The sequence below is a fragment of the Pavona decussata genome, unplaced genomic scaffold (assembly GCF_977016875.1).
Source record: "Pavona decussata unplaced genomic scaffold, jaPavDecu1.1 SCAFFOLD_213, whole genome shotgun sequence".
Lineage (NCBI taxonomy): Eukaryota > Metazoa > Cnidaria > Anthozoa > Scleractinia > Agariciidae > Pavona > Pavona decussata.
Window position 1 is genome coordinate 959761 of NW_028145618.1, and position 26022 is coordinate 985782.

Here is a 26022-nt window from a genome sequence, read left to right on the forward strand (position 1 = left end):
AGTAAACGTTTAAATATTTTGGACCACAACCAAACATTATTTTTCCGGTATTCTCCTTTTGTTAACGTTTACTTATAGACTTGAATTATTTCTGTAGGAGAAATATTCACAGAGTTATGAATTGTTTTGAACATTTTGTCTTGAGCTTCTCTAATTCATTCGCCATTTGCAGCGAATAAGTTTTGTAAACACGCTCTGATTTTAAATTAAAGCGCTCACTGAAATATTTCGGGCCACAACCAAACATTATTTTTCCTGTATTCTCCGTTTGTTAACGTTTACTAAGAGACTATAATTATTTTTGTAAGAGAATCATTCACAAAGTTATGTATTGTTTTAAAAATTTTGTTTTGGGCTTCACTATTCGGTGAGGGTAAAGGGTTGCATGAGTTTGCTGAATGGCATGTGGCATGACCTGCGGCATGGCATAATTATGCGAAATACGATACTTGCGGAATGACTAAAGAAATAAATTAACTGAATAGCGCGATCTGTTTTCGCGCCAATTTTATAATTTTAGATGTTGTGGACTCCAAGCTGAATATTTAAAAACAACTAGGCAACAGAAAGAGGATTAGAAAATTCTCGGTTTTCACTGTCACGCCATTGCAAAAAAAAAATCGAAACCATTCCATGAATGAACTCAAGAAATTGACATAGAATAAAGGATAAATGAATAAGGCATCTGTCCAAGTGTCAGGTCTGTGCGGCCTTCCGTACTCGAGTTATTTGACAAAATGTTCCACATAAATTTATCGAGCTTAGTATAGAGACGCCATGTTTGTGTCCCTCTGAGGGGTTGAGAAAAGATAACATCGGCCTAAGGGAGGTGACGTCATCGAGTTATTCTTCGGAGCAGCCACGAACCGAGATCCGATTATACCGGAAATTGACCTGCATTCACTCTCTTTCAGTAGTAATGGCGGACGACGTCGGGGAAATAAAGACTTCGAACGTTTGTTAGGATTCGTTATGGTAGAATACAGAGTTCTTTCTACTTTCGTTTCTCGGCGTCTGAACACTGACCTCAAGGATTTTACGTTCGATTTGTGGAAGAAACGTGGAACTATGAAAACAGTCAAGATTTGCTCAGGTAACATCGGCCTACGGGAGGTTAACAGCGACCTAAAGGAGGTTAACATCGGCCTACGGGAGGTTAACATCGACCTAAGGGAGGTACGTTTTATAGCACCACGTTTGTATCGTATGTGTTATACTGGCACAATCGTACACATGGAAAGCTTATTTGCAAGCATTAAAACTTACAGTCTTGCAGGAGCTTTTCTAATCATTGACCTGAGTGTCATTTCATTTATTGCCAACTCATAACATCCACCTACAGGAGGTTAACATCTACCTAAGGGAGGTACAGTGGCTCACAGTGTACATTTTATAACATGTATTATAAAAGTCAATTCATAGGCATAGAAGCTTACTCTCTAGCAGGGAAACTTGGGATCATAAGGAGCTTTTCTATCATTGACTTGAATTTCATAATTTTCATTTTTACCAACTCATAACATCCGCCTATAGGAGGTAAACATCTACCTAAGGGAGGTTATGGTATTATAATAAGGAAGGATGGACTTGAAGAAAGCTTACGAATCTTAAGGGGCTTTTGCATTTCGTGTACATGCCATTTAAGAATAAATTTATTTATAAATAATAATAATAATAATAATAATTATTATTATTATTATTATTATTATTATTATTATTTTTATTTGAAAAGCCTTTTAATCTCACTAGAATGAGATAAATGAGAGTTTTCTCATTTGTTTATTTACACTCATAACATGGAATACAGTGAAATGCAATTGTTCTCTTGTCGTTGTTGTCATTTTTTTCTTGGTTGACCCCATCAACCTGTAATTTCCACATTAAATTTTGCTAGAAGTGACTGTTTATGACTGTAGAAATGATAGATCATTTTTAAAAAATATAACCCTTAATATGTCAGAATTTATTTTAATTTAATTTGTGATCTGACTTACAAGAGGTTTGACTGTTTGACTGCTTCATTTTTTATTTGCCATTAACCAAAAAATACAACATAAATACATTAAAGATGATACACAATATTCCTACTAAACTATTTACAAGATGAAATGTGTTAAAGGCTAGGAAGCCTATATAGAAGCCTGGGGCTTATTAACTATAGGCGTCCTGGAACTATAGGATAAACCATAGTAGTTAATGGTACTGAATGAAAATTCCAATTAATTTTTTTTTAAAAGAAGAAAAAAAAAAAGAGAAAAAAGGTGTGTAGCTCAATAAAGAGTCAATTTAACTTAGAAAGAAGGAATTTTCTAAGTCTTTTGCCAAACTGATACTTTCACTGTTTTGAATTTCACGACTAAGCGAGTTGAAAAGCGTAGGACCTTGAAACCGAATTGAGAATTTTCGAAGATTAGTTCGACAATAAGGTATATAGAAAAGGTTGGAATTTCTTGTATTATAAGAATGTATCTGGCTTGCAAGAGTAAACATATCGCGAAAATAATTTGGAAGTAAGCTTCTTTTAAAAAGATACATAAATTTACCTATTTGGTATAAAAAAATGTCAGAGAATTTTAAAATCTCCTGTTCTTTAAAAAGAACACCAGTATGAGCATCAAAAGAAACTTTAGATATTATTCTGATTATCTTCTTTTGCAGAACAGTAATCCGATTTAAATTAGACTGATATGTCGATACCCACACAGAAACACAATAAATTAAGTAATGGTAAACTAGACTATAGTACAAGAAGCGTAAGGAGGTTTTGGGAAGGCAAAAACTAGACTTATAAATAATACCTATTGATTTTGATATTTTTCTAGAAACACTAAGAATGTGAGGCTTCCATGACAAATGCTCATCGAGGATAACACCTAAAAATACTGTCTCTTTCACACGTTCAATTGCATTGTTGTCAATTTGAATAGATATATCAAGTGTTTTCCTTCTTGGGGTGGTCTAAAAACCATAAAATTTGATTTTTTAAAGTTAATGGACAGCTTGTTTGCTCGACACCATTAAATTAATTTAAGCATTTCAGAATTCAAGATTCCAGGAAGCAAGTTAAAATCTTTGTGGGAGAAAAATATGTTTGTATCATCTGCAAAAAGAATAAAATCCACGACCTTTGACACGTTACACAGATCATTTATATAGAGCAGAAAGAGTAGGGGACCTAGTATAGAACCCTGAGACACCCCGCACTTAATTTCGCAAGACTCCGAACTGACACCATTAAATTCCATATATTGTTGTCTATTGCTTAGATAGCTTTCGAACCCTCTAAGTGAAGTGCCACGAACACCATAATGCTCCAATTTTGAATCAAAATGTTATGATCAACGATGTCAAAGGCCTTGGACAAGTCTATAAAAATACCAACTGTGCATTCCTTATTGTCAATGGCGGAAGAGATTTTGTCATATAAACAAGTAAGAGCATAAGCGCTAGCCGTGGAGTGATGCTTGCCAAAACCATACTGATTGTCAGAGAGAATGTTATGATTATTAAGAAACCTTAAAAGACGATTGTACATTACTCTCTCATTGCTTACTACAGTACATTAACAATATTGGTTTTATTTTATTTCTTTTCAGAATGCAATACTTAAACTGCACAGACTGCTGAAGAAACAGCTACTTCAAAGACACCTATGACTCATTAATTCCACAAAAGACATTGTGTACTCAATTCATACGCATAGAAGCTTACTCTTCAGTAGGGAAACTTGGGATCATAAGGAGCTTTTTTATCATTGACTTGAATTTCATTTTATTTTTACCAAGTGATAACAAATCCACCTACGTATACAGGAGGTAAACATCTACCTGAGGGAGGTCATTATGTTTATAGCACCATGCAAGTTAGCCTCCCACGCAGTCGTTTTTAGGGGACTCGTATTACCTCCTCCCCACAAACGCCTGCTTACCCAAGCGCCACATTCCTTTCCGCCGCTAAGCCAATCACAGTGAACCTTCTAAAATCTGGAAGGTTGACCTTGACCTCAGAACGCCTCTCGCGGGAACAGTGAAAAACATCACAACGGAGACAGAACTTGACCGAGCTTACGTGAGCTTTTAGCACCGTGTGCCCTACGTTCAAAATTTCTCGTATAAATGCCTATCAATTGACTGAATTCGTGACGGGAAATAGCGATAGTTTCGTCAATTTGCCGACTGGTTACGCAAAGTCGCGGTAATATTTATCAAGCTTAGCCTTCAATCTTGTCGACCTGGTCGGTGTGGAGGAAACCGAAATATTACCCGATATCTCGGTAAACTTTAAAGATTTTGCAGTTGAAGCTCGCTTTGTTGTTGTAATTTGTTCGGGGGCATGTGCGACATTTTCCACAAGGACCACACGTTGATCGGCTCTTTGTCGTTTAACTTTCCGTTTTATAGTCTTTAATGAACTGATAAATACTGCAGATCTTCCCTTGATACCTTCTACATTCTTCTTTGCTTTCTCGAATCGAGTTAGTCTGTTGTAGCACTTCGTACAAACAAACAAATCTGCTCCAGAGTTTCCGCACCCGTAAGAGCTCGATCAGGCGGGGAAGATCGATTACACTTTCCCGAAGCTTTTGACTCTCCCAGCAGTGTCAAAACGTCGCACAAGAAGCGCTTGCATTCACATTCGATATTTGTTTTGGTGTTTCAGCCATGACCAGCCATTCCAGAAGTGAAAAAATATATATATTCCAACATAACTCCCGCATCTCTCAAGACTGTAACAGCTAGACACTGTACAAAGCTCGCGGGAAACGGAAGCGACCATTGTAACCAGCAATTTGATTTGATGTCATTAAACAATGCCTCGATGGTGATTGGCTAGGGTGCTTGCGGAGCAAAACAATGGGAAAGGAATGTGGCGCTTGGGTAAGCAGGCGTTTGTGGGGAGGAGGTAATACGAGTCTCCTAAAAACGACTGCGTGGGAGGCTACATGCAAGTATGTATTATAATAGGGAAGAAATTGACTTGAAGAAAGCTTATGAATTTTAAGGGGCTTTTGCACTTCATGCACAAGGCCCTCAAATTTGGAATGACAACCCTCTTGATTTAGGTAACTCGCTTACTATCTCGAATTGTAGACAAAAACTTAAAGATTACTTCCAATCAATTCGTGAATTCATGTCCTTTTGAACTCTCGTATGCACGGCTTAGTTTAATTTAATATTTTATTTGTTATTTATTTAATTTTTTTTTTCATTTAAGTTATTATTATTATTATTATTATTATTATTATCACCACTATTATTAACATTAATATTTATCTATTTATTTATTTATTTATTTATTTATTTATTTATTTATTTATTTATTTGTAAACTGTAAAGTAATTGCACCATTTTGACCAATCTCCTGTATGAATTGTGCCGTATAAGCCCCCGGCTTCGGCATCTCAGTATCGATTTACAGGTATTACTTATTACCATGCACTCTCTTGTACTATCATTATGAATAAAGAGCATTATATATTATATTGTCTCAGTTGTTCAATAATTATTGTATTCAAACAGAAGAAAAAAAAGAGAAAAGTCCAAATTCTCCAATGCCAAAGGCACAGTGTAAATTCAGTTCAATTTCTCTACCCCAGCCAAATTCAATTCCCTTCTTCCCAGGCATGGTACATGGTCAAATGCCATGTGGTAGGGGGGGGACAAGGCATTTATTTTTTGTTCAAATTTGACTTGTTCTCCAACTCATGACAAAGTTCCACCCGTATTTAGAAGCATAGAGCTTACTTGATAACAAATGACACGTCATGAGCTTAAAACATGAAAATGAAAACATTTAGGGGTGGTCATTTGGATCTTTTGAAAAGCACACTCAAAGGTTCATGGCATGGCTCAATTTAATTTTGACCTTTACTTGAGGTACAGATTTGTTGACTTACAAAATAATAGCTCTTTATGTCATATCTTTTTTAATCAATAGCCATAAAGGTTAGCAACCATAACTGTAATTGAATATGGATATTTGAAAGATACATTTCAATATCAGGTGAAAGATTAAGTAGAAGAAAGACCCTCAGTTATTTTTTTGGGATTTCTTTTCACAACTGCTTAAGGACGGTGTCTACTAATAGCGAAGTATTTTTGCACGGTTTATCACTATGCGGGAAAAGCAGATCTTGGTAGCGGGTATTGAAAGCCAAATTTAAGGAAATTGGGGGTAACCACGCATTTTTTAGAGATAACCAAGCAACAATTTTTTATTATTCTAAAAAGCAGCAAAATACAATGCAATGTATGGCGCTATTTTCCAAATTGAAGCTTTATTATCTCTGAAAAATGCATGATTTCCCCCCAATTTTCTTCTTGGATACCAAAATCACTTGCTAAGTTCTGCTTTCTCCGCATAGTTTTAAAGTGCGCAAAAATATCCCTGTAATAGTAGGCACCACCCATAGGAAACCCGAGTATCTCCAGATGCACAGAACGTATGCGCAGTAACAATAGTAGGCACCGTCCTCAAGTTCTAGAAAGGACTGAGAATCTTTCTTCCAATTAAACATTACTTAAAAATGTTGGTCATTTTGTATCTTTGCACTCTAAGTGGTACATATATACCAATCTACACAATTTCCTGCCAGAGAGGAACAAAATTATGACCATTTGCATCCAATCCATCATTATATGGGAGATCCTCCGTCAATTAACCCTACAAACTTGAATATCAAATTTTACATAATTTTGCCACATGACGAGAGGTCAAGCTTGACAATAACAGTTCAACAACATCTGTTGTACACAATGTCTTTTGAGGAATTGATGAGTCATAGGTGTCTTTGAAGTAGCAGTTTCTTCAGCGGTCTGCACAGTTTAAGTATTGCATTCTGAAAAAAAATAAAATAAAACCAATATTGTTAATGTACTGTAGTAAGCAGTCAAACAGTCAAACCTCTTGTAAGTGATCACAAATTAAATTAAAATAAATTCTGACATATTAAGGGTTATATTTTTAAAAATGATCTATCATTTCAACAGTCATAAACAGTCACTTCTAGCAAAATTTAATGTGGAAATTACAGGTTGATGGGGTCAACCAAGAAAAAATGACAACAACAACAAGAAAACAATTGCCTTTAATCATCATAACAGCTATTATGCTATTTTAATGCATGTGCATTTTTTCTATTTAAACCCATAACACCTCTCACAGCAAATCTTTATGGCTGTAAAATTGTTTCATTAGATGAATATAAATGGCCCAGCAGAGGTCAGTGTGTTGCCAAAAAATAATATTCATTTGATAATAATATATTTTAGTATATACCACACAAGTGAATAGTGCTTGTAGCGCGCGCTGATTGGCTAGCTCGGAGGTGATTAGCCAAGTACTATTCACCTCCGAGCAACCGAAGAGAAACAAGATGGCTTCCCGTTTTGCCACGGTCACTTAAGAGGAAAATATTTCTTTAAAAAAGACGGCTATTACAAAAAATACAAAAATGGCAACAAATTTTGGTTTGACGACATTACATGGTAAGTTATTAAATCTTTCAAACCTCATATTCCTAGGCGAAAAATAAAAATACCATGCATTTTTTACGAAACTGTCGAGCACCAAAATAATTTATTACAATGTAAACAAAGAAACATCTAATGTTTTGCAGTGTGGTTTCAACAAATTATAGGACAAATTTCACACAACAATCGAAAAAAATACATGTGAGCAACTAAACAAGTGCCTCCAGAAGTTTTAGTTGTCTGCAAGAAAGCGAGACGGAACTTTCTACGATAAGAAATCGATTACCGCGCGGCGCGCGAGATTTAAAATTTCCCGCCATTTGTCGGTATATTGTCAAAATTAAAGTAATTTTTGGTCCACTTCTTATTCAGCTTGTGTGGTATTTACTAAAAGAATTTTTCACCTCAGTGTCGGTGAAAGTGACGGATATTTACCTTGCCGCTTCGCGGCTCGGTAAATATCCATCACTATTCACCTCCACTTTGGTGAATAATTGTTAAATATTCCATGTTATGAGTGTAAATAAAAAAATGAGAAAACTCTCATTAATCTCATTCTAGTGAGATTAAAAGGCTTCTCAAATAATAATAATAATAATAATAATAATAATAATAATAATTCTTTGTAAATAAATTTATTCTAAAACGGCATGTACACAAAATGCAAAAGCCCCTTAAGATTCGTAAGCTTTCTTCAAGTCCATCCTTCCTTATTATAATACCATATAACCTCCCTTAGGTAGATGTTTACCTCCTATAGGCGGATGTTATGAGTTGGTAAAAATGAAAATATTTATGAAATTCAAGTCAATAATAGAAAAGATCCTTATGATGAGTTTCCCTGCTAGAGAGTAAGCTTCTATGCCTATGAATTGACTTTTATGATACATAAGTTATAAAATATACACTGTAAAGCCACTGTACCTCCCTTAGGTAGATGTTAACCTCCTGTAGGTGGATGTTATGAGTTAATGAAATCACATTAAGGTCAATGATTAGAAAAGCTCCTGCAAGATTGTAAGTTTTAATGCTTGCAAATAAGCTTTCCATGTGTACGATTGTGCCAGTTTAACACATACGATACAAACGTGGTGCTATAAAACGTACCCCCCTTAGGTCGATGTTAACCTCCCGTAGGCCGATGTTAACCTCCCGTAGGCCGATATGTTACCTGAGCAAATCTTGACTGTTTTCATAGTTCCACGTTTCTTCCACAAATCGAACGTAAAATCCTTGAGGTCAGTGTTCAGACGCCGAGAAACGAAAGTAGAAAGAACTCTGTATTCTACCATAACGAATCCTAACAAACGTTCGAAGTCTTTATTTCCCCGACGTCGTCCGCCATTACTACTGAAAGAGAGTGAATGCAGGTCAATTTCCGGTATAATCGGATGCTGCTCCGAAGAATAACTCGATGACGTCACCTCCCTTAGGCCGATGTTATCTTTTCTCAACCCCTCTGAGGGGCATAAACATGGCGGCCGGAAATAGGAAAAAACATCTGGAGTTCACTTTTGCCAGAAAAGAGGTTTGTTTGCCCTTGTGAATTTTCGAATGTTTAGATTAATATTTCTCCTCAAACTTAAATTGTTTAGAATGCTGAAAATCACGCGAAGAGTCATTTTTGAGATACGGAAAAGCTCTGTCGCGGCCGTCCTCCTGATGTCACGCACGATGGAAATCGGAAATTGAAACTGTTCTATTTTCAAAAGGAAGCACGACATCGAGCTAAGAAATTGTGAAGAGACATATTTTTAGGTAATCTTCCCTTGAATGAAGGTAAGAATTTTGTAGGCCTCCCAGTTTTGAATTCTAGAATTTGGTGACGTCACGTGAAAACCAAGAATACAAGGCTAGGATAAATCATGTCGATCCCTGGTTAGGAAAGAGTGAAGGTAGAAACATTAAATCTATGAAATTTCGTAGTCAAGAAACTGAGTAAATTTAAGTTTCATGTTCGCTTTTCACCTTTTGACTCCCTGTAACTGACAAGTTCATCTTGCGTACGTATCTCGCCGAAAATGTAAGGTGAGAAAAAACAGAGCCTATTTTTCTCATGATTTGTTACAATTTTTTTATTCGTTACAATATGTAACCGTCAAATGTCCACAGCGTCTGATTATTAGCTATTCTTGGACAAAGCGAAGGCCAAACGCATTTTTAAGTTCAACAAAAGTTCCATAAAAGAATAGCGAAGAAACCTCCCAGCTTTTCCTGAAAGCTTACCTGGTTTGACAGTGAGCCGGAATAACTTACAAATGCAATTTCCAAAAGCGGCAAAATTTGTTAAACATCGCATCGAGAAATATTTACCCCCTTAAATTCAAAAATTGGCTATTTGAAACGGCGGGCGAAGAAAGCGCTTTCGGTGGGTAGGTCACAGGTCAAGTTGTAAGTTGTAAGTTTCATTGACCCTACCCGCGGGGGAGGGTAGCGGGGTATTTTTCCTCACGACCCACATATTTTATTAGACGTTAACACAACTATAGCTCGTTATATCTATGAAATAAAATTCTGGGATAATAATGTGGAATTAGATGACAAATGTGATACGTGATAAAAAAAATTACCGGGCGGAGGTGCCGTCATGCCACATGCCATTCCGCAAACTCATGCCGCCTCTTACCCTCACCGCTTCTCTATTTATTCATTAGCCATTCGCAGCGAATAAGTTTTGTAAACACGCTCTAATTTTAAATTAAAGCGCCCACTGAAATATTTCGGACCACAACCAAACATTATTTTTCCTGTATTCTCCTTTTGTTAACGTTTACTTAGAGACTACAATTATTTCTGTAAGAGATGATTCACAGAGTTATGAATTGTTTTGAACATTTTGTGCTGGACTTGTGTAATTCGTTCGCAATTCACAGCGCATAAGTTTTGTAAACACGCTTTAATTTTAAGCGCTCACTGAAATATTTTGGGCCACAGCCAAACATTATTTTTCCTGTATTCTTTTCTTAAATTTTAGTTAGAAACTAGAATTATTTCTTTAGGAGGAATATTCCTAGAGTCATTAATTGTTTTGAACATTTTGTGCTCGTCATTCGCAGTGCATATTTGTAACCAGTACTACGCCCTAATTTTAAAGGAAACGTTTAAATATTTCGAACCATAACCAAACATTATTTTTCCTTTATTTCTTTTCTTTTAACGTTTATTATGAGGCTATAAATATTTCTGTACGAGGAATATTTACAAAGTAATAAATTTTGAAACAAATGTTTTATTTTTATCCGAGCGACCAAATTGCACGCGTAGAAACATTACCTAGTAGCCAAATTTTCTTTATTGTACGCATTTCAAACTTTACACAAATGCATTAATAGTTTCCACAGGAGAAATATTTTAGAGAGATGTAGCTGTGCCAGAAAGCGTCCAGTCGTGTTTTGAACTTTCCATACATTTGTGTGTATAGCGAACTAGCCGTGAACTGCTACTGAAAACAGTTCGCGGGAAAAAAATACAGACAAATGTATGGAAAGTTCAAAACACGACTGGACGCTTTCTGGCACAGCTACATCCCTCCAATTTTTTTTCTTAAAATCCTTTTCCTAGTGACAAAAGTTTCCAATTCATGAATTTTTCAGAAGCGATGTTTTATGAAAATTAATTGACATCGGATTTCCATACAAACACTGTTATTTCAAGCGTGTTTGCCTACTCGTCAAAATGGCGTCGAAAACCGTGATAAGGCCTATTCTGGTCGCTATAACTTTCGACATATATTTTTGCGTCGACGTTCGCGAGCAGGCGAGCATTGTGGTTTTTATTGCGAGCACGAGAAGTGATCAAATTTGTCTTGCAAGCAGCGAGCATTTAAAAAAACAGCCTGTAACAAGCGAGTATTTCGATAACTAGAGGAGGTTACACGATAACTACACAGTAAAAGAACTACACAGTAAAAGAAAATAGGGAAATAAAACTTTTAAAAACACTTACCACGTGTTCCGGAATGTACGGCCGCTTACTGAAACCTTGTGCTTTGATACATTAGCAAGGGTTATTTGATTTTACATACCGAGGGCGCAGCCCTAGGTGAATGAATCACATACCCACGAGGTGCCCGGCTTATTTTTTTATTTTTCTTTGTTGTTTTGACAGGTATACGCCGACCGAAAACAAAAAGTTCTCTGCGCACACACACACCTTTAACAATAGGGAATAGGTATTTCGCGTAGTTGGTTTGTTTAACCTTCCAGAGAGAATCGAGTAAATGATGTGAAACGGCGATAGGTTGATCAATTTGACGTTGTTAACTGGCTTTTTCGATTGGGCGTCCGTGATCACCAAATCTGTCACTGAGTAAACTTCCGATTGCCCTCATGGCTTTCTTCCGAAATGAGTTTCTGACTTTCCGAACAGTGCTACAAATGATTCTCGGGCATGGACAATTAAGCGCATCCCGTTTCGCTCAATCTCACAGAATTAAAAAGAGACCCCAGAAAAAGTCCCGGTAACTGACCGGGGGCCCGTTTCTCGAAAGTCCCGGTAACTTCCGGGCCCGTTAACTTACCGGGGCCATTATCGGGAAACTTTACCGGGCCCGATAATGCGATTCTCGAAGCACCCGTAAACTTTCCCGGTAATTTCCGGGCCCGGTAAAATAGAAGCCATTGCCAGGCTCTTGCGCGCTTCACTCTCGTTCGCAAGAGAAGGAGAACGACTTAGGACTACACCAATCCATTCGATTCATTTGACAAAAGCACGGTTATGGATGAGACAGGATTGTCTTCATGTTTTATGAAGGACAATACAATACGCTCTAAGTTTAACTTTTTCGTTTTATCAAAGGGGAGCAACCAAGAGAGATCACTATTTTGCATCATGCATGGTATCGGCAATTACTTTCAGGAAACTCCCTGATGCGAAAAAGAACCTGAAAAGGATTATGAATGTTATCATCATGAATTCTTGTTGTGAGCATCAAACTAATAGTCAGGATCAGTATGTAATTCCTTCAAAGTTGTAGAAGAGATGAAGCTAAGCAAGCTTTGGCCGGGAAACAGTGTCTGCGTGATGTCCTATTTCAACAGTTCGTACTGATACAGATTTACTTTTAGTAGCCTTAGTATAGAGAATATTGGGAATGAGGAAGGATCTTAGACAAGTTTTAAAATTGAATAGCTATAGTTCAACTGGCGTGATTTGATCGTCTTCTCCAGCAGACATTAAGCACTATTTTTACCGATCTGAAATCGGCTTTTGTATAATACCACAAGGCTCGATCAATTGAAATGCGACTGAAACTATTTTGCGAAAAGTGGAACGATTTTTAAGTTCTTTATTCTCGTTTATCTATCGTGTGTAAGCTTCTTATTCTTTATCCCTCTAGCTAATACAGCAAACACTGCATTTGTGTATTTCGAGGACGGTGCACAATTCGACTCTCATCGCGATCGCTCTGTTTATATCAATGCAATTTTATGCTAAAAAGGAAGCCATTTCGAAGTAATAATGTGCGGCGAGTGAGCCGTGTTTACATGACAAAATATTTATTTTTTCTTCCGCCGTTGGTTGATAATTTATAACAATAAAATAGTAATAATTTCAAATTTATATAGCGCCCATATGCAAACACCCTAAGAACTTTTCAAACATCTAAAACAACACTTACAGCAACAACAACAATAATAGTACTACGCCTGTATCACGTTTGCTTCCGGAGCCAGCTAGCGGGCAGCTTCTCGCTTTATTTTTCCGCAATTCGTCTCCAAGTTCATTCACGAGCCACTCGATTCTCGCTCGCAAAAGCCTAACTTCACAGTCAGCCATGTCGGCCAGAATTAGTCGTCTTTGACAAGACCGAGGTCTTCTAACTAAACAAAAAAGTCCGCCTCCGGCCGCCATTTTGTTTAGTGTCGCAACATTAGCGATTTCCCGGGAAGTTTACGGGTGGATGACCTCCCGTAAATTACCGGGCAGGTTACCGGGAAATTTACCGGGATCGTAAATAACGGGAGTTTCGAGAAACACTCGTAAACTTATCGGGGACTTAACGGGCCACTTACCGGGCCCGATAAGTTACCGGGACTTTCGAGAAACGGGCCCCGGGCCCGATAAAAATGAGATATTAAAATGTTTTGTTTCGCCGTGACACAGTGATTACAGACGTGGTACTTGGCCAATGTTTTCATAAAGTTATAAGGTTTGAAAATTTAGTATTCAAAGCTAACAAAAATAGGCTTCTGTTAAGAAACATTTATCACCAAAGGCACTTATTGGGCCCGGTAAGTTACCGGGACTTTCGAGAAACGGGCCCCAAAGCTTTTGCCTTGTGATACAAGGGAAAAGCCAAGGAACGAGGTTGATCCAGAACCCTCTTCGTCTCTCTCCTTCCTGTTGTTTACAAGTTGATAAGGAGAACAAACAATTGGTGTGGCAAGCGGTTATCTAAAACACGCTAACTAGATTTGAAAAGTCGTACTCATACTCAATCTCCACAATGTTGTAGTCTTAGGGCCGGGTCGCACTAAGCGAATTTTTGTATCTTCTAATTTTTGGCGGTCAAATTTTTTGGCAGACATTTTTGAACTTCCAATTTTTAGTGTTGGTCGCACTACGGAAATTTGCAGTTCCAAAACGTCTTTGATTGACAGCAACATCAGTCATAACCCGCTGGGGAAAGTGACCCTTCTTCTCCTGTTACATCAGGAAAAACAAAACATTTTCGTGCAAGAGAATGGACACATTGTTTAATGTGACAATGTCTCGGCAACCCAGGACTGCATCAATTTCGTCGTAAAACATGCTTTTCTTCTTCAACCCTCCAGTCTGCTTCCTGTTCCATTCCTTTGCTTCTTTGAAACGTTCTATTAAATACTTGATTTTCTTCATACACTTAATTTCATGCGAGCGTTTAAATCGTCGCAGATTTTAATCCGCGCCGTTCGTGACTCTCTGCTCTCTAGCCACTCGTGGTTTTCGGCCCACAACTGAACAAGCAGTCGTTGCTTAGCTTGGGCCCAGGTGTCGTACTTTCCTTTTTTGCCTTTCTTGCCTCGCTCTACTGGGTCAGGAGTGCTGCTAGCACTCGTTTCGCTACAGTGAATGGCAGCTTAATTGCTATACAAACAAAATTGGCCGCTTTGCCAAAATTTGGTCGCCTCCGAGGCAGCACTTCGGCGTCTTTGAAGATTGGCGAAATTTTGGCAATCCGCGAAAAATTGGAGAGTTTTGGAAACGTGAGGTCGCACTTATTTTGCAGTACGTGTTGACAGAGTATCACTTAAATAAACAAAATTGGCTCTAGTGCGACCCGGCCCTACAAACTTGTTGAAGGTCCCTAATACATCAGTGCCCACTCTCCCCTCCCCGGGCATTAGTGGTCCGTTCCCGTGGGGGGTCGTATTGAGAATGTTATCATATCAAGATGGCGAGTCGCCTAAAAGGATCCGTTCGTACCTTGCATACTTGTAGACGATTATTGGACGAGCACAAATGTGTGGCTGTAAGTGAAGCAGAATCGTTTATAGAGCGATGCATGAGGTCTGTTGGAACACCTGATCAGCACTGCCGAGCTTTATCGCAAGTACTTGTTGCTGGGGATGTAAGAGGACATTTTAGCCATGGACTTAACAGATTAGGTGAGCTTTGTTTTAAAGCTTACTGGGTACATTATCATTGATATTAACGGTAAAGATTTGAAAAGTCACGTTGTCGTTATAGATGTGTCCGTACACAGATTGCCTTTACGTACTTGAGCTTGTGGGGACTTTATTACAGAATAAAGTCCCACTACCTGGGTCCTACCCAATTTTCCACTCCCAAAATTAACTATTGGCGTAAGGGGAAGATCTCCACACAGTCCCATACATTAACTTTGAACTTACATGCCAAAACTACGGCTCATACTTACCCTTATGTGCAATCAGCTAGTCTGAATAGAGTTTGAATCGAAAAATGTTTGTACATGTACAAAGGTGCTGTTACACTGGGCAATTTTTTCTTGCAATTTGTCTCGCAATTTCCGCATGCATCATTGCGACATAAGTTGCACGGATCATTGCCTAGTGTAACATACCCTAAAATGAACATGTCTTTCAACGTTTTTTTTTTTTTTGCTGTTACTGTTGCGAGAAGTAGAAGGTCCGCCTTATACTTTTTGCAACGATTGCCACAACAACAAAATTGCAAGACAAGTTGTAAGAAAAGTTGCACAACTGGTGCAACAGCGCCTTAGGGGTCTTCGAAACATTTGCGGGTGTACCTCAAAAAAATAAAATCAAATAAATTGTTGTCAATGTCATCATTGGTTGCTGAGAAAATCTGTTCTAAGAGGGTCGTACAGGGGGGTCTCTTGCACGGTTCACGAACAGAAAAAATAGCAAATCACGGATCACAGAAATGAAAATTTCATTTTCAAGCTCTTCACGGGTCACGCAAAACCTTCAGGTCACGGATTACGGAGAATAATTTATTACATTCACGTTTCACGGGAAATAAAATCAGCTAATCACGCATCACGGAAATACCCCTGTACAACCCTCTTCTAAAGTTTGACAGTAGAATATATTTCAACAAGTTGCAAACACTGGGATCCCCAAGAAAGCTATTTCAAATTTCACAAAAGCCTGACACACTTGGGTGCATTGATATGCCACAAACATTTTTCTTTGGCCAAATTTCATTAAAATATGATAAAACAAACCCTGAGTGTAATTGGCCTCCCTGCTGCTAACCAATGGAAAGTAACTGTCAGAAAGCCCTCCCGCGACTTGTGACAAAACAATCCATTGTAATTTGCGGGAAAGGCACGGTGGTTGGGGTTCTCCCTGTTTCTGTGGGTGCATGAGTATGTATTAGTAGTTAGCGATGGGTAAAGCTAAAGGGAAGCGCTGTACTGCATTGTGTCTTTCTTGATTCTTCTCTGATCTGTGAAGTTGAAGGTTGTTTGGCAAAGGAGGGCTTTAGTTTTCTTTATTCTCGTCGCAAGGTTTGTTTGACTGTTTGGTTTTTATCCCCCTTCTTTTGGGGTCCTGCTTCGCTCTCGTTTGTCTCCAATACTTTCCTTTCTTATTATAGATTGTTTCATGATAACAGAATTCCTCCTATATCTCAATGAGAACTTTTGGGAAGCATGACACTTGAACATAAACAAAAATATTTATTGCTAATGAGATGAAAAAGAACCTTCTGGATGGGTCCCATTTACCAGACAAAGATCAGCGGGGAGTTCATGCCTTTTGGAGATTAATCGGCCAACATGGCTGGCTTCCATATGCTTAGCTTATTTGCATTCATTTGGCAATTTGGCAAAATCTCGCCAAATTTGTCTTGGTTTCGAAATCTGCCAACTCTGTTGCAAGATTTTGTCAACTATTTGCCCAATTCGCCATTGCATGCATTTTTTGACATTTATAAGTGCATTTTTCTGTTTTCGGAAATTGATAAATTAGTTAATTCTTAATAAGATTTTTTGAAAACAAACTGCCCAAATTATGCCCCATGGTGAGGACAAACAAGCTGTTCAAATGTGTCATGGGGTATAGCTAAAAAAAATACTAATAGTTGATTTTCAAGTTTCTGGGCTCACTATCATTCTAATCCACTGATTCTAATCAAAGCAATATCATTTGGACAAAAACTCAAATAAATCTTATTTTCACAGTGACTTTTCATTGTGTAGATCTGCTATCTCATTTTGTGCTCATTAGACAAATTTTAAATCACAATTTTATTGTCTTTGCCAATGAAATTATATTGAAAGTGAAAGTGCTGCAAGAGGAAAACCATGTGGCTGTCAAATGCAACAAGTTAAACTTTAAAAATTTGACCTGGAGAATATTTAAAGCTCATGGAAAAGAAGGAAGTGAATGGTTCAAGATTAAGAGAATTTAATATTGCAAAAACATATATTAGGACTAATGGCATGGTAAACTCATACCTCAGCCTGACTGCACAGATTTGTTATGCTTGACCCAGGCCTTGGGAATACTGGGCAACTGCTTACCAGATCACATGACAATGATAATATGTTGCATGCTGTCTTAGTGGTTGGGCTCAGGTGGCTAAACACAGTTTGTGCACACTATTATTTCCATTGCTGATGTGAGGCAACATTTGCATCCTTGTTTGTAAAGCTTTAGAAAAAGAAATCTAAACCAACTTTCAAGTTACCAAAATTACAGCTTCATCTTTTTGTTTTGTTTTCTATACAGTTTTTATTTGCTTTGATGGAAAGACCGTATGCACCCTACATCCTTTAAATGCTCTGACAATATGACAAAAAGTTATCCTGACCAGTAGATCTTGCATTATTTCAACCAAGGCATTTTTTCACCTAAAGAACATTCTACTTGGTAATTTTTTCCCAAACGTTTTTATCTGATGTGACATACTGAATGCTGCATGCATGCAAAAAAATCAAGGTAGATCACCAAGCAAAATTTCAAGATAAAAACAAAATGTTTCCTGCAGCTTTTATTTCTGATTTACATTTTCACTGGTGTTATGTGTTTCCGACTTTTAATACACATTTGGAGAGCACTTTTGTTTATTCAGCTGACACGTACATCTTAGTCATGGCTTGAGTGGGTTACGTGCATGCACACAGAGCCCTAAAAACCTGTTCAAGTCTCCTTAAAGTAGAAATACAGTACTGTGTGATTGCTGAGGAACACCTTTTAGAATGTCATGAAATTTGACAGGGACTAAAATACTTTATAACCCAAACATGACCTATTAAAATATGTTGAAAATTCTTTGCAGAAATTTTTGATTAATCTGGCCCCGGTTGTTCAAAGAGCAGTTAACACTATCCAGTGCATAAGTTGCTATCCAGTGGATAAAATGTATTGGTTGGAATACATTTTATCTGCTGGACAAAGTTATCCACTCTTCAAATAACTCAGGCCTGGCGAATAATTATGTAAAATATATATGATACAGAAGATGAACTGTAAATTGATCCGTTGAAAGCAAACTGTGGAGAAAATATAATCTTATTGATAACTGAATTTTCAAAAAATAAACAACCCCTTCTAGAGCAAAAGACAGAGGCCCTGTCCACACATTTAATCCCAATATTTTTGAAAACAAAGATTTTTTTCTCCACTTTCACAAAAATAGGCATCACAAGAAGCATATTTGAATCGTTTTCTCCAGTCCACACAAAAATGCTAAAATGATGGAAATACGATAGTGTTCTAATTACAGAGCATGTGCAATGCTAGTAATTTTAATATAAGCCCATATATGCAGGGATTGGCACTACTTTTGTACCGTTTACCGTGTTGTATGTTCACTCTTGTTCAGAATCTTATGTACAACATGTCAAAGTCGGCAAAAAAGTCCAATAAATCCACGATCAAAAGCAAGAATGACTCATTCGTTGGCACAGATGGCGAAGTAGAGCTTCTATTGAAAGTCGCACTTGAGTATAAAGTTGGAAGAACCGCTGAAAAAGCCCAAGTAGCAATGACGCAAGATGTCTGTTCACCATCTTGATTTTTCATTTGGGAGAGCGCAGACTGGGATAGACTGGACTTGATCTATGACTTCATTGTATTCAAAAACCTCTGTTTTTATCCATGCACATGATAATGATAAGCTGGTGTTTTCCAAAAACTCTACTCTGGGGACCATTTTAAATAGCAAACCTTCATTTTTGGTTCCCAAAAATGCAGTTTGCATGTGGATGGAAGGCTCAAAAACGCAGAAAAAAAAAATCTTTCTTTGTCAAAAAAAATCAATCTTTGTTTCCAAAAGTATCCGGATATGTGTGGGCGGGGCCTAAATGTAGTCATGTGATATTTAATTTTTTCACTGTTTCTTTTACTGTGTTTAGAAATGTATGTTCACGATATTGAGGTTGGTACCACAGTCCTGGAAGGAAAACCTGAAGTTACAACGGAGACTAGTGCTACTGCATTTGTGGAAGGAAACAACCTTCTTGGACCAGTAAGTGTTATTTGAGGTTGGCCTAGGGTATTTTTGTGAGCCTTAAGTTATAGAGAATTGACAAATTTGACAGGGAATATGAAAAGGCTCAGTCTGCTGGTAGCCATTTGATGTTATTTTCTGTGAATGCTGTGTATATGGTGGGATGGGAAATTCAGTAAGTAAATTTTGATTTTTTGTGAATTCCAATTAGTCAGTTGGACCTGTAGTAAGTGGCAGTTGACAAAGTCCTGAAAATTAATTTCCTAATTAGTTACTGTTAGTAATTCTGACTTCGATATATATTAAATGGTCGCGTCTATTTTAAAAGTGATAGGTAGTCACCCTTAAGTAAGTCCCAATTACCGGTAAGCTGTTTCCGTTGTAATGACCTGTTTGTAGCAGTCACTTTGTAAAAGGAAACCACTCAAATGTAATATGAAATTGCCTGCTTGGGTAATTGAATTTCTGACGACCTGCAGAAAGGAATCCTCATTTCCATGCTTGCTCTGATCATCTGGGATTCTAGCTCTTCTGATACATACAAATCAGGGGTGAGCATGCACTTTGTGACTGGTTCATCATGTGGTATCTCCTCTTTCACTCCCTATACATGCCATTCTTCCAGTAGTTTCTGTGATATGTTACTGGTTGCAGTACCATCTCTAACTTGACTTCTATCATCTCTCCTGCATGCTTCAAAAACTCATTTAATAAATATTCCAACCTAACCTGTGCGATACAGGTAGCTATGTTGGTTATACACGTGGGCATCTACATGCACACGTGGATGGCCATAACAGCACATCATCTTCAGTACGCAAACACTGTGATAAAGATTACGCAGGTGCTGTCCCTGAGGACCTCCTCAGTTACTTCAAAGTGTTGAAAAAATGCACGACCAAACTCGACGAAATGCTGAAAGACCACTTTTGAATGTGCAAACAGATTCAATCCGTGCTAAAGTCTTTGTCTAGCTCAGCTACCTTTATGTAAGTTTACACGACTTGAACTCCATTAACTTGAACTCGCTTTCATTTTTCATTTCTTCTTTCCTTGATAATGGTGTCATGAGGTTGCTGAAACATCGGAACTTTATATCATTAGTTTTTACTTGTTTGTGTATCTCAAAATCATTATTAATAAGAAATTATTTGTCATTTGGGTTATATTTTTTTTTAATTAGGTTGTTGGTAACTTTTGCAATGAACTAGCCATGAAGAAAGCAAAAGACACTGGAGTCGGCTGGGTGGTCTGTAGAGGTACAATATTATACAATGAAGACTAATTTGTTTCACTTGTATGTCTCAACTCAGAATCACATCAACTCCCACATTAAGGTGACTCACTGACAATGGTTTCCAGTAGTTCCCAGCAATTATAATGGTCAAGACTATTACACTGTACTACAGTATCAATGGTAATAATTATTATAAAACCACTCTTTATCAGTTGATACTAAGATGACAGTATTAAGCCAATGCCTAAACATTGATAAAAAAGTTATCAATCTGAATGGTCATTTTACTAAAAGAATACTTTAGGTTATCATGATAACAACAGCATAACAGCGGATTATTTGGCCATGTTTTGTGGTTTGCGGGTTTAAATTTTGCAGTTCGAGATGACTGAAATTTCTTTGTTCAAGCAGCAGAACATTTAAGTGGAGGAAGCCTAATATTTTCAACTCTATTGTACGGTATGTTGAGTCACAACGTTCACTCTACTTACAGATTAGAGACATATCACTGTCAGGAACACCTTACTGCGCAAAGGGACAGAACAACAACAACAAAAAGCCTACCTCTACCGTGCACAACAAAACACAGCTGTTTCAATATGGTTTACCATGACCAGTATTTACTGTATATTGTTTTACAAGAAAGCAGTATGATTATGTTTGAATTACCATGATAGCTGAAACCATTCTAAGCATACAGAGGGGCTTTCGAGTGAATGATGTAGTATACAACTTAGATACCTAACTGCTAACTGCTAAAATGCAAAACTATGTCCTAGCACCCAATTTGTACTGAATTGCTGTACACTTGACATTTTCTGTGCTTTACACATTGTTTTGTTTGTGATACAGGCTACCATATGTATCTAAGCTCTGGCTGCTTTTTCCAATAGATTTTCTTTTCTGCGGGAACTAATTTTTGGGGATTGACGTCAATCAGCAAAATCTGCAAAAATTAAAACCAGCAAAATTTTCATGCTGGACTAGGTAGCTTGATATGTATATGTATGTTATACAGTAACTCAAAAATGACTTTGTTGACCCCCATTTATTATATTATGGAACTTTTATTGAAACAACCCCTTGCAAAGTTAAAAAAAATTGTAGAAGGGGTTCAAGAACCACCTTAAAATTTTAAAATCCTGTTTGATACCATTATTGTAGTATCAACTGATAAATATTGGTACAGTAACTGTAATTAAATCCATCAAGTTAATTAAGTACTGGGAAGTGTTGGAAACTGTTATTTGGAGACATTTTTTCCCCCAAATCTGGTGGCTTGCTAGGGTTTAATGCCCACATACATGTCCCTTCCTTCTTAGTCCTTTGAGCCCCCAGTGGGGCATAGGGCCACATACATGTACACACTGATAGATATGTCAGTTGAGTAACATTACGAAATTACGTCGAGTGAAAAATGTTGCTCGTAAAATGCATTAATGAGCTTCATTTTGGATGTCAATCACAGCAGTCGTTTGTGTATGGGTATTGTTAAAGTGTAAATTTGTGGAACACATAATCATTAAAAAAACAAATTAATGGATAACAAAAGAACAGAAGGCAAAGTTTATCAACAGAAGATGCATGACTATTAACTAAAACAAATTAAATATCGCTCTGCACAATGAACAGGGTCTGGAAGGGTATTCTCGGGATCCGGGATTTGACCCAAATACGGTGCGGGATTCGGGGAAAGGCAAAATATCTTGACGGGTTTCGGGATTTGACTGCTCCCCAGGAAGCGGGATTCGCCAAAATGTGGGTATGGGATGCGGGATTTTTTTGCCTGCCCTCCATCGTGAAAACCAAGAAACTTATAGTGGCTCATATATCAATTAACTTATTACAAAAGTTACCTTGGGCAGCCAATTTATAAAGAGAAATTTAATTTGCCAATCTCAACAGAGAATCATAAAGTATAAAACATTTTTAAGCACCACCTTCATGATTTTACTGGCCTCATGGATATTGCGCTGAGCAAAGGCTTGGGGAAAAGCCAGGACATTTCAATCGCGCGAGTGCATAAGGCGCTCGATGACCTATTGACACAGGATCTAGGCGTACAGGACGACCCATCACGCTATCACATCGTGTTCTTTCGTTATACTGAATTATGAAAAGCTATTTCTTTTTTGTACAGTAACCTTAAAACACGCGTAAATTCAAATTATCAATCGAAAGGGTCAATCCGTACATCCGATCTTACGATTAGCTCTTGCAGAAATGATTTTTTAATGTATTTTTTTGGGAAAGAAAAAAACGGTATTCGGGATAGCAGTGAAAAAAGTGCGGGATTCGGGATTCTTTTGAAAAAGGAGCGGGAATGCGGGATCAAGACCCCCCCTTCCAGACCCTGAATGAAAAACAACAGTTCTCAATAAGAATCCATAGGCATGATAATACAAGTCTATACTATCATTATGATAAAAAGGGAGGAAAACAAATAGTCACATCTTTCAGTGAATCAAAAGTAATGTGCACATCAAGCGTAAACAAATTCACGGCAGAAACTAAGCGAATGCGATGAGGTGTGTTTTTCAGTAAGATACTTCTATTCTGAGAAGAAATTTGGAATAACATGATCTGAAATGACAACCACATTCGATCAATGAGTTGGAACTGTAATATGTTGCTGTCAAATGGCGCTGCTTATGTTTCCTTACCTAAACTGCTTCTTCTTGTGCAATATACATGTAAGAAACCAGCACTCTTGAGGATCGATTCATGTTTCAAGAGCATCAAAGGAGACCACCACCAGGGGTATGCTTTGTTGGGCGCTTAAAGCATCATGGTACCCCACTTTTTACGCATGACGTTTTACAATGGGTGCAATTTCATTATGATGTGTGCCCACAACCTGGTGCATTACTCTTGTAAAAATGCAAGAATGTCAGCAATGGTAAAGCATTACAGAGAACTTTCACTCACAGTTTAGGAAGTTGCCTCATTAAATACAAAGGAATTACGCACAGTTAAGGACTATGTGGAAAATGCAGATCTTAGCAAGAAGGGCTATTGGATTCCAAAAACAAAAATGGGGATAACCGTACATTTTTCAGAAATAATCAAGCAACAGTAGTTCCAAAGAGCTTTGAAATACAGAACAATACATAGATTTTCTTTTCAAATTGAGGGTCAATCGTCTCAGAAAGCTGTGCTGTTACCCCCATTTTTCTTTTTGTATTCTGACAGCCCGTTCCAAGATCCGCTTTTCCCACATAAATTCATAAACCATGTAAAAATACTTTAAATTGTATAATTTAGTAGGCACTGTCCTTCGAGAAACCCATTAAAGTTTGGTAGTAAGAGTAATGGGTAATGAAATCTGGAGGTTGTGGGTTTGATTCCCACTGAAGTAAAAAAAAAAAAGAATTTCTTTGTCTCATAAGTTTATGTAGCACTTTAACACACACTACTGATTGATCATGACTGAGTTAATTCTGTGATCGTTACAGAAAACATACAAACATATAAGCAAAAAAAAAAAACCTCTGCATAGTATCCTTTTATCTGATATCTGTCCAAAAGCAAATACAAAGACACCCACTCTCTGCATGTGTGCAGGTCAGGAAGGTTAGAGAATGGTGGACAGCAACAAAAACGACTTCCTACCTTTTGTGTCAAATGACCTTTTCTTCAGACCCAGGCTTAGTAGTGTGTTAAAAAACAATTTCCCACGTCTTTGCTAATACTTTCATTTCACTCATGCAATTGTAGAAAATTGTCCTTAATACCTTTAATTAGTAGATTTCATGACTGAAGGTGAAACTGCTATTTAGAAAAATAATCTACTGCACCTAGCTAGCTATTATCAAAATGTGTTTTTATTGTCAGGCTCAAATCATTATGGTATTGCTGGTTGGTACACCTTAAAAGCTGTGGAGCAAGGACTTATTGTAAGTAAACTTCTTCATCTCACATGGTTCCTTTTTGGTGTTTCATGTCTTTGGTGTTCATGTCCATCAACTGTAGTGGAGGTGGTGGGGAGTGATAGCAGCAGCAGTCATAGTATTATATAAGTTACTGCAGTCAATAGTAGTAATGGTGGTGGTGGCCATGTTGGTATTCATGGTCGTTTGTAACTTGTGCGATGAACAAGTTATTGCAATATGGGAAGAAATATCAGTCAAGTCGTTCCTTTGGTCAAAGGATGGCCGGGTTGTAAGCTTTCACCAAATATGGTGTACGCTCATGGCTCGCATAAGTTTCCCTGCTCATTTCATTAAATAAACGTTTTTTTGAAGTTCAAAATTAAAAGAAACACATGCATATGTAGCCAAAAGAACACTCACCGACTGGTGTATAATGTAGGTTTTATTTTGTTGAGAAAAGCGCCATGCATGTCGAAACTCTCAAGCAAATCGAGATTGCTCTCCAAGTTAACAGGGATTTCGAGCAAAATGGAAGGAGAAATAGGATGGAGAAACATCTGCGGGTTTTCCTCGTATTAATTCATGTATTGTTCTTTAGTGATCCAAAGTCATTTAGCTGCTAAAATCCTTGCGCCTCGGGTGCCAGATAGTCAGACACCAGAACTACAAATAATTATTAACTACAAAAATTAATCTCTGCCAAAGCAGAGAGCATTTGTGGCGCAGTGGCATGCTGCATGCCCTTCGAGTCAATGGAGTCAAGAGAATTTTTTTTCAATTTTTTTTCTTTCCTTCTACAGGCAACCAATCCAAAGGCTCCAAACAATTTTCAAATTATAAACTTTACTTCAAAAATACAAAAGTTACAAAATGTGTCAAGAGTTTAGGGACAATGGCCCCCAACTATTCAAGGAGCACCATGTTGTGTAAGCGATGTAGAATGCGGCATAAAAATTAATGTGAAGTAAATGAGGCTGCTCATCACAGCCTTTTTGGCTTTCTTGTTAAAAATTATAATTTTATTTACATTTTAATAATCCTGGGCCAACCAAACACAGCATGAACAATGTCATTTTTTCACCTTTCAGGTCACTAAAATAATTATTGATATTGTGAGTAATAACATCAAATTAAGAGTCCATATTGGTTTGTTAACAAGAAATAAAGAATTGCTGACTTTAAAAATTGGGAGAAAGTGAGTTGTCAGCGACAAATCTGGTGCATTTGTTATCAACAATAATATTAACAAATTAAAGTAGTTATCCTTTTGACAAGGAAATTTAACTACTTTTTTGTTTATGACTTTATTTTCACCATTTGTAGTTGGTAACTTGATTCACACACAAGATGTTTTGACCTCAATAACTTTTTGTTGTCAACAACTAAAAAGTTATTGATAACAGTTGCCTCTTCTGTGAAGGCCCTGAGCAGAACTGTATCACATTTTTTAGGCTGTATCTGTACATGTGTAGTAGAAAGAAATTTTATTTAGATGAATGATTCAGTTTGCCATCGAAGAAGTTTTAATCAAAATTTCTACCATCTATATAATTTT

The 26022-nt window shown here is 37.3% G+C and overlaps 1 protein-coding gene and 1 long non-coding RNA gene across 6 annotated transcripts in view; both read left to right on the forward strand.

The window, feature by feature from the left end:
- Nucleotides 1-858: 858 nt before the first annotated feature.
- Nucleotides 859-3858, forward strand: LOC146460469 (uncharacterized). Its single transcript, XR_014857636.1, has 2 exons — nucleotides 859-1176; nucleotides 3597-3858. It is a non-coding gene; the product is annotated as an uncharacterized LOC146460469 (long non-coding RNA).
- A 10950-nt stretch (nucleotides 3859-14808) lies between these two features.
- LOC146460470 (uncharacterized) overlaps nucleotides 14809-26022 on the forward strand; it is a 50229-nt gene continuing 39015 nt past the window's right edge. For 2 of the 5 annotated variants that reach the window (XR_014857640.1, XM_085088191.1), the window contains exons 1-4: nucleotides 14813-15061; nucleotides 19264-19376; nucleotides 20542-20617; nucleotides 24430-24491. Coding sequence is in view for 2 of the 5 variants with exons in the window: in XM_085088191.1 (XP_084944317.1) it covers nucleotides 14848-15061; nucleotides 19264-19376; nucleotides 20542-20617; nucleotides 24430-24491 (465 nt within the window). In the remaining 3 variants the exon portion in view is untranslated. Of the gene's footprint in view, nucleotides 15062-19263; nucleotides 19377-20541; nucleotides 20618-24429; nucleotides 24492-26022 lie in introns of all 5 variants that reach the window. The other 3 variants (XR_014857638.1, XR_014857639.1, XM_085088192.1) reach the window with 3 other exon arrangements.